Source organism: Acomys russatus, chromosome 13 (genome assembly GCF_903995435.1).
Source record: "Acomys russatus chromosome 13, mAcoRus1.1, whole genome shotgun sequence".
Lineage (NCBI taxonomy): Eukaryota > Metazoa > Chordata > Mammalia > Rodentia > Muridae > Acomys > Acomys russatus.
Genome location: NC_067149.1, coordinates 71,535,155 through 71,544,958, shown reverse-complemented (window position 1 = coordinate 71,544,958; position 9,804 = coordinate 71,535,155). Strand labels below are relative to the sequence as shown.

The following is a 9,804-nucleotide window of genomic DNA, read 5'->3' as shown; positions in this document are numbered from 1 at the left end:
GGCAACCTATTTCTTTTGCCTGCTCACCAGTAGCTAATCCAGCATTTCAGTCAGACATTATCAGTGAAAGATATAACATAAGCTGTAACTGAACTCCTTGGCTGAGAAATCCAAATGTAATAGTCCTGAGATGCTTCCAGCAAGGGAGCCTGAGAAGAAAATGCTAGGGGTTTCCTGGTGGCAGAAGCAGGGCACTATTTAACTGGGCTGCTCCCCAGGCTGCGGCTTCTCTTCTCCGACTATTTAACTGGGCTGCTCCCCAGGCTGCGGCTTCTCTTCTCCAGGTACATCTTTTTGTAGGTCCGGAACATGACGTCTGAGTCTTTCACTGGGTTTTGTAGTGTTTCAAACTCATTGGCACTCAGGCTTCTCTTAGAGAGTCTTGAAGCAGCACGATCTAAGAAAACAAAAACGACACTTAATGTGCAATACAACAAATACATAATCAAGCCGAGACAGGAAATGTACAGTATTTATTCGTGGAAACAGAGTGCAGAGCTAGACAGCTGTAACAGCCCATAATCTCTGCACGTTCAAGGACGAGGATCTTCAGCCCAAGGCCAGTCTGAGTTACAGGGTGACAGCTTGGCTCAGAAGCCAGAGGAGCTGGAGACGGAGTTCAGTGGTGGCCACCTGAGGCAGGTGGATCTGAGTTTGAGGCCAGCCTAGTCAACAAAGGAGTCCATGCCAGCCAAGACAACACAGTGAGACCTTGGGTCAAAAAAATCCAAAAAACAAAACAAAACCAAAAAAAAGTGCGTGTGTCGGCCGGGGGGTGGGGGTGGAGGGTGTGTGGGGGGGGATAAGTTAGGTTCCCACCACGTACACTATGACACTGCACCCACATGCACAGAGCTTCCCAATACACACACACACACACACACACACACACACAATTAAAAATAAAAACAAGCTGGGCAATGGTGACACACGCCTTTAATCCCAGCACTTGGGAGACACAGGCAGGGTGATCTCTGTGAGCTTGAGGTCAGCCTGGTCTACAGAGTTCCAGGACAGCCAGAGCTACACAGAGAAATCCCATGTCAAAAAAAAAAAAAAAAAAAAAATCAAATACATGCACGCACCCACACACATACATACAACATACAAACAAATAAAACCAAACAAAGTGGAGAAAATACAGAAAGGTGGCCAGGTACATGACTATAGCACTTAAAAGGTGAAAATAAGATGATCAGGGTTCAAGGCCAGCCTGGGCTATTTAAGACACCATCTTTAAGAAAAAACACAAAACAAAACCAAAAGTAAGCAATAAAGATTGTGGCCATTTCCCAACAGTGACTGGGAGCTTTGCTTCTCCAGCTGCCTGGCATTTAGAGGCCCTTCTCCCTCCTCCCTTCACCACACTACAGTCTGAGCCTACTTTAGCCATTCCTTTAACTCGCTGGCATTGGTGCCAAACCCACAACGTCGAGAATGTGAACCAAGCACTAGACCTCCTGGGCTATATGTCCAGCCCATTTTATGTTCCTTCTTTGAGACAGGACTTTGTTCTATAGCCCAGGCTGGTCTCTCTATAATCCTCCTGCCTCATCCCCTCAAGTACAGGGGGTTACTAGCAGGCGGATCTCTATGAATTCAAGGCCAGCCTGGTCTACAAAGCAAGTTCCAGGACAGCCAGGGCTACACACAGAGAAACCAAACAAATAAACAAAAAACTCATTCTGGAGCTAGACATGACTCAGTGATTGAGAGTGCAAACCACTTTGGTAGTGGACAGAAGATCTATTCCCAGCACCCATGTTGGTGGCTCAAGACTATCTATAAATCCAGCTCCAAGGGATCTCACACCTCTGATGGCACTCATGTGCACAGACCCAGAGACCCACTAATTTAAAATAATACACTAATTAAAAATCTTTTAAATCTAAGTATCTTTTTAAAAATATCCTATTGTTGCTCCTGGTAAAGCTGTTTATTTCTAATTTCAAGACTCTGAAACTATCTTTGCCTTTTAAACTAAGACACAGCTCCTCCTCCTCTCTACCTTCTAGTTGTCAATGCAGAAGCCAAGACGGGGCTCACGCGTGCACTGTGGTTACGCAGACAGTGAGGTCCGGTACACCGGGCCCGACACGCACAGAACCCTGTGCTCTACTCTCAGCAGCACAAACCGTCAGCGAGTGGGCACAAAAGTAAGAGTGTGAGAACTTCACGGTGAGTACGTGCTAGCCCAACCTCACCATGAGGTCAGCTGCTGAGCCCAAGCGCCAGCAAACAAACCAAAGCTTCCAGCATAACTAGCTTTTTGTCCTTGAAAATACTTACCTCGCTATCCTCAGGGAAACTGAAGGAAGAGAGCAGGTTCAAGACCCTAGTCTAGTAATGTAATAAGCCAGACGACAAGTGGGAATGGCCTTGCCTACCTTGCTTAGGGAACTGAATGAATGAGCCTACAAATCACCAAATGGAGGCTGGCAGGGTTCCGCGAGGCCACCAGCCTGCCCCAGATCCCAGGGAAGGGCTTACCCACAATTACATATACTATTCTTATTTTACATGTCACTTGAGAGAATGCCAAAGTTGAGATCAGCTCAGATCCAGATAATTCAATACTTTTATCTGCCCCCACTTGGGGAAAAGATTCCCTTACCTAATTCACTGTGGTAGTATTACTTTCCTGTTAAAAGGAACTAGACCCTGGCTTCCTACTCCATTCTAAAAGAGAAAACAGACAAACACCAAGTGGTTAAAAGAAAGATTAAGAATAAACCATGCCTTGTGATAATATTGTAATTATACCCATGTTATATACAAGCTGGCAACTTAAAAGACAAAACAAAAAAGGAAACAAATGGTGTTTACCTGTTTCTTGACTTGATTCAAGCATCTTTGTCCTTGTAGGGATGCATTTTAACCAGTCTTCTTTTGTACTTTTTATTCCTGAAACTGTTTAAATATTTGTTTTCAGATATATAGCCTCTATTCCTCCTCTTTTAGCATAATGAGAAAAAAAAAAGCCACCTAAATTTATCTAATACAAGTCATGGGGTAGCTTATATGATACACCCTATGTATATAGCCTTCTTTATTATCAGGGCTTGAGGAAGTTGAATATTTTACAACCTTTTTGGTTTTAGTTTTATTGTTTTAAGACAGGGTCTCATTATGTAATTCTAGCAGGCCTGTAACCTACTATGTAAACCAAGCTGGTGTCGAATTCACAGAGAGCCTCTGCCTCCCAAGTATTGGAATTAAAAATGTGTGCCACTGCCAGGCGTGGTGGTGCACACCTTTAATCCTAGCACTAGGGAAGAAAAGGCAGGTGGCTCTCTGTGAGTTCAAGGCCAGCCTGGTATACAGAGCAAGTCCAAGACAGTCAGGACTACAAGAGAAACCCTAGCTTGGGGAAGAAAGAAAAAAAGAAAGAAAAAGAAAAAAGAAAGAGTGTGCCACCATGGGTAGCCTTGAAATCAGACATTTTAAACAAAATGTTCATATTCTATACCTAACACCTTACACAAAGAAACACCATTTGGGGGCTAGAGAAGTGGCTCAGAAGAGCACGGTCTGCTCTTCCTAAGGTCCTGAGTTCAATTCCCAGCAACCACATGGTGGCTCACAACCATCTATAATGAGATCTGGTGCCCTCTTCTGGCCTGCAGGTGTACATGCAGGCAGAGCATTGTATGCATAATAAATATTATAATGACATCTGGTGCCCTTTTCTGGCCTGCAATCACACATGCAGGCAGAATACTGCATAAATAAAAAAAGAAACACCATTTATGATATAGCTTCATTCACCTCAAAAGATAAACAAAAAGTCACATAAACTAAAACTTCAACTAATATTCTGTGTTTTTCCACTCTGTATTAGCTGTGGTACCCACAACCTTCAACCTTCTCTTGTGACCACAGCTGCTCATCCATTTTCCCCTTTAGTTGCCACCCATGACTCACAATTGCTACTCTGGCTTTTTTTTTTTTTTTTTTTTAAATACTGACTTTAGTTTTTGAGAGGAGGTCGCATAGCCATGTCTGGCCTTTAACGCCCTGGATTCTTCTGCCTCCAGCATTCCACATGTACCACTGGCTAGTCATCATTCAGACTTTCGTGACTAATTTGAGATTAATTTGTCCTAAGTAATTAGAGCTGCCACGGGCCTTCTATTTTATAGGTAGATTAGATGTTACCATTTTAACTTTGGGTTAACACCATCATCCTTAGTTTCAAAAATGGAAACAAACTAACCAGACATTAACAAGTACATTACCTCCCAACATTTGGAACAAAGTTTCACATGCAGGTTGCTTTGAAATTACAGCTGGGCGGTGGCGGCCCACGCCTTTAATCCCAGCACTTGGGAGGCAGAGACAGGAGGATCTCTGTGAGTTTGAGGCTAGCCTGGTCTACAGAGGGACTTCCAGGACAGCTAGAGCTGTTATACAGAGAAACCCTGTCTCGAAAAGCAAAACAAAACAATACAAGGAGCTGGAGAGATGGCTCAGAGTTTAAGAACACTGTTCTTCCAGAGGTCCAGAGTTCAATTCCTAGCACCCACATGGTGGCTCTCAACCATCTAGAATGTGATCTAATGCCCTTTTCTGTCATGGAGGCAGAGCACTGTATACATAATAAGTCAATCAATCTTTAAAAAAAAAAAAAGAGAGAGAAAAGAAAGAAAGAAAAGAAAAGAAATTACAAGTACAAAGGGAAACTAAAACCAAGACTATGGCTGCAGCCAAGGTTCTGTGGTAAAGTGACCATCAATACCACAAAAGCCAAAACTTCTTGAAATAAATTACACAGGACACTCTTAAAACTTATACCATAAGAAATGCTTTTCACAGTGTAGTTTCTTAGGGACTAGATAGTTGTATTCAGGAAACATTCAGTTTAGTTACTTGCCAGTACTAATTTATTAAATTTAAAACAAAGGACAATGAACATCAAACAAACGCTACCCAACGAACACTGACTCGCTGTCATCCCAAGCCTAAGCCATCCCACTCACCCACTCCCAGGAATTACACCTCTACAGTGCTTCTTCACACGAAACTATGGCTGGGCCCTGTGCCTACTATTCTACTACTTGGGAGATGGAGGACAAAAGGATCAGTTAAAACCAAGCGTGTTGACACAGTGGTTTAATGCCAGCCTGGACCATGTGTGACTGTCCCCCCACACCCCCCAAAAAGGAAGAAAATCATACTGGACCTTGCAGAGGTGCTTGCTCCTTCCCAGGCCCAGGCTTTGGAGCATCCTGCTTGTCAACAGAGCTTGTGTTCCTCAATATCACATCTGGACATAATTTAAACTCCAACATACTGGGCTTGTCTGTGTCTTTCATCCTGGGAACATATGCCGTACTCTTCTTCCCCTCTTTACTAAGCTTTTTGAATCCGCTGTCCAATTTGGTGAGACATATGCTTTCCTGTTCTGTACATTTGAATGCAACTCGATTCAGGTACTGTTTCCTTTGTTCCTTTACCTGGCTGGACTCACTACTTATCGATCTTTCTAACTTTTTTTTATCAATACAGTTTTTGTCAGACTTCTTCCAACCAAGTTTTCCTTTACTTGACACAGCATGTGTCCTAGACTCCTCAGCATGGTGGGTCTTCACACTTTTACCATGGGTGGTGGAACTGTGTTCCGGTTCTTTTGAGGCCTCTGCACTGACTCTCTGGCCCTCAACTAACTTGACGGAGCTTGCTAGTGCTGAATGCTTACTGGACTTCAAGTGTTCAGAGTCACATGGCACATTTTCTACACAGGTGTTTTTGGACGCCTTATTCCCGGTTACACGTTTGTCTTTCTGGCGTTGTAAATATTCCTGCACAGTTATAACTCTAGCACTCTTAGAGCAGCTACCCTTGGAGTCTAAGGACTCAGAACTCGGCACTGTCTTTTCTTTAACACTGGCTCTTTCCTTTGGGTCTCCTGTCAGGGTACTACACAATTTGAGTGTGCCCCCAGCATTTCTGTCCTGCTCCTGTTTCTCATATTTCTTCTTTTTTATATACATATCTGGACTAATCACGTGGTCCCTCTTTCTTTTTTCAAAATATCTCAGCCTAGAGCCACCTGCTTTGAATTTGAATTTTTTCTTTTCTGGTGACACTGACTGTGTTGAAGAGTTATTCCTCCTGCACAGATCTTTATTTGGCAAAAGTCTTACATGTGCTTTTACTGGACCTGAGTCTTGGGACATCTGTTTTTTCTGTTGGCTCTCCTGAGACACTTGTTTAGAAAATGATGGTGTATTTTTATCAGAGTTGGAAGTTATCACATGAAATATTTTGGGGGTTGTTGCTTTATTGCTTTTTGAGGGGTTTGGTGTGTCACATTTAGGTGAAACATTTGTTAGCTTTTGCTCCGTTTTCTGTGAGCTAACATGCTCTATTTTTAAAGTACCTGGTCTATCTTTATAGCAGTTAATTAAAAAATCACAGTTTAATTCCTGTTCCACCCCTGGTGAACTGCTGTCTTCTGTTTTGGATGTTTTTATTTTTTCCCCATGCATTTCAGAAAAATGGCCTTTCTCAGGCACTTCAGCTAGGGGAGTGTTTGGGTTATTAGAAACAGGATTGATTTCAAAAACAGTAATTCCACTATCACAGGACTGCTCTTTTTGTTTGCAACTGTTAAGGTCTGAAGAACTCTGGTCTTTCCTTTCCTTTTCCGTGGAACCGCAACGACACTGTGGCACGCCTTCATAAACCATAGACAGCCAGCCCAATGCACAGCAATGAATGGTGTCCTTCTCTAGGTCCAACTCTCCAGGGTCAGGGTTCTCTTCTCTGAGGGCCTGAGAGTCACACGGGCTCTTTGCTCCCTCAACACCTTTTTTATTCTCAGGTTCTTCTGATGTGTCTAAGTCGCAAGCCTGATCCTCTTCGGGAAATAATTCTTTGATTTGTTCAGAGTTTAATACTGTAATTTTTATTTGGTCGGTGCTATCACCAGACATGTTACCAGTTTTAATACCAGTTTGATTTTCTAAGATTTCGTGTGTCTTTTGTTGGTCCACAGAAACTTTATGTCTGGGAACAGTTTCAATGCCATAAGGGAACTCTCTTAAAAGTTCTGACAGCTGGTCATGGAGGTATGAGACAGGTTCGTTTTCGTCATGAACGTCACTTACTGCAGGAAGACTGGAGGCCTCATCAGTTTCCTGAGGGTGAGTGTCCTGCTGCACAGCAGCTGATGAGCACATATCCTTGGCTGTGCTTTCCTTCCCACCAGGGTGCTCCTTGCAGCTTTCCTCTAGAATTTCTCTGTTTGCTTCGGCATAGTCACACAATGCAGGCTCTAGAGGCTGCAGCGGCTCTGGCTGCTCAGTTACTTCATGAGGAGCTTCTATAAGCTGCACACACTTATCTTTCTGAAAACTAAAGTCTTTATTTTCAGTGGTGTCTACTTGTTCTTGTTGACTATTAATTACCTGATTAGGTGATGGTTTCAGGGGCTCATTTTGTACACAGCTGAATATCTCCGCTATCTGGGAATTGTAAGATACATCACCTTCTGCAAGAGAACAGATACTTTCAATCTGTAACATGGGCGCGCTCACAGCAGTGCTATCCCTCGGATTAGGCAGAGCTTCAGCACCCAGGGAAGAAGTTTTTATTAGGCTGCTATCAACTACACCTGGATCACCCTGTGTTGGCTTGTGCTCACGAGCAGGCACAGAAACCTCAGCTGATATGGTACTACTTGCTAACGCTCCCGTACCATCAAAAGGCAAAGCAGTTTCTGCCTGCTGGTCTTGTAAGCTACGAACACTACCTTCCTTAACAACTGGATACACAGTTTCAGGTAAAACTTGAGCTGCTAACTCTTTCCCAGGTAAGGCACTGGTATCTGAAAGAACTAACGGTGACACCACAGCAATCTGGAGCTCTGTTGCTTTTCCAACAGCTACAACTGAAGAGTCGTAGCTCAGTGTGAGAACTGGCAACGCTGTCTGTGATGAGCTCATCATTTTCTGAGGACCCCCAACACCCAAACAAAAAGCTCCAACTTCCTCTGTGGCGCCTGAGCTGCCAACCGCCACAGCACTGGCTCTTGATGTGTTACAATCTTTTTCTTCTACAGGTTTTGGAACATTTTCTCCTGTGGTTTTTGGAGGTTGGTTTTTCCAAAGAGAAAGACATGTTGCTAGCAATTCCATGGAGCAGTGGTTGTCACTTTTAGCAGACATTTCTCTTGTTGAAAACTCAGAAGGCTGAGTTGGTTCAATGTAAGAAGTGTTGGCTGTTTTACTACAACCAGCTGCCATCAAAAGACCTTTATTAATTTTAATTTTTCTTGCAAGTTCTGAAAACTTCTTTTTGATTTCTACAAGTGATTTAATATCTCTCACCAGCTTTTCTTTTGTGACGTTTGTGTCTATTGCTTGATTTGTATTTGGATTGTATGAATATTTTCTTTTCTCTTGATTATTTTGAAGAAAAGTCTGAATACCATCCCCAGAAGAGCCAACAGATTCATTGTAAGATGGTTTGGTGTTTATTTTCAACTCGCAGAATTTTCCAATGGTGTTGATTTTTTCTTTAGTGTTCTGCTGCCACTGCTGTTTAAAGCCTCTGTAAGGATCTTTCTTTTTTTCAGGTGAGTGCATTTCTGAACTCTGAGGAACTTCCAGAGATAACTGTTTATTAACTAGCTGAGAATTCTGCACATGTGGGCTTCCATACCGACAGCTGTGAGGAAGGGTGGAGAGTCCTTTGTTGGTTTCTGCAGCACACTGGTATGACGACACAGGTACAGGGAGCTTTGTTTGTAAGGCCTGTGTGTACGTTGAAAACTGATTGTTTTTGACTTGTAATGATGTAGTAGACGGTACAAAGGTTTGTGGCGAGTAAGGGCACTGCTTTGGAGGAGGCCTGTACTCTGGGTAAGTGAGCTCATTGGATGTGCACTGTGTCCAGGCAACCAGTTGATCTGGCTGATTGACAGAGTGGGTAAGTCCTTGGTTTCCTTGATAATTTCCTTGATATGTTATAGGAACTTTTAAAGAATTTGAAGGAGTCATTTGTAGCTGCACAGAACAGCTATCTAATGGGACAAGCGGACTCTGTGGTGCATGCATATAAGGCATATTAGTCCCTCCACCAGGGTTATGGGATGTGCCTGCTTCCGTATGAGAAGGCATAAAACTCCTCACTGATGGGTTCAGCCAGCCATTTGGCATAGCTCCTGATGACACTGTTTGCAAATTGTGGTTTTGTTGTTGGGGTCCTTTAACATTTGCACACGTGACTCTTTGCAGTGAGGACTGTGAGGCCGCCGCTGTCCTATTATGCACATTAGAAACAGAGCTCTGAGGAGACAAATAACTTCTGCCATTCAGAGGTGGCTGTGAAGCAGAGTTTGAATTAGTGGGATACATGCATGCTTCCTGGTTAATGGCAGGATAGCTGAAAGAGCTTTGAGAAGCTGTGGGAGTCATTAAAAACTGCTGCAGTATAGACTGGCTTTTAGAATAGGACGGGGCTTTGGCAGCACTCTCTGGTGTTACATTCCAATTCATAGTGGATCTGATTTAGTAGTAGTATTATAAAGTCTGTGCTTCCGAATGTCACAAATCTGTAAGAAATACAAATAAAGATTGTTTATTAAAAACTTTTCTCTCCACCCCTGCCCCCCTTAAAAAAAAAAAAAAAAGGACAGTCTGTAGACCAGACTGGATTCAAACTTGTAGCGGATCACTCTGCCTAGACAGAATTTCAAAGAAAAATAGAAGCGAGCCGTGTCCCCGGTAACTGCAGAAGAACCCCACGTCAATGACTGCACCCTAACTCGGAAAGAGAGTTAGTAATGAAGGCGGCAAG

The 9,804-nt window shown here is 43.2% G+C and overlaps 1 protein-coding gene across 1 annotated transcript in view; it reads right to left on the bottom strand.

The window, feature by feature from the left end:
• Positions 1-235: 235 nt before the first annotated feature.
• Positions 236-9,804, bottom strand: part of Resf1 (retroelement silencing factor 1) — a 28,756-nt gene continuing 19,187 nt past the window's right edge. The window contains exons 3-5 of the mRNA XM_051155631.1: positions 5,183-9,559; positions 2,827-2,910; positions 236-397 (exon numbers count right to left, since the gene is read on the bottom strand). Of these exons, the coding sequence (XP_051011588.1) occupies positions 240-397; positions 2,827-2,910; positions 5,183-9,503 (4,563 nt within the window). The 5' untranslated portion in view covers positions 9,504-9,559 and the 3' untranslated portion in view covers positions 236-239. The remainder of the gene's footprint in view (positions 398-2,826; positions 2,911-5,182; positions 9,560-9,804) is intronic.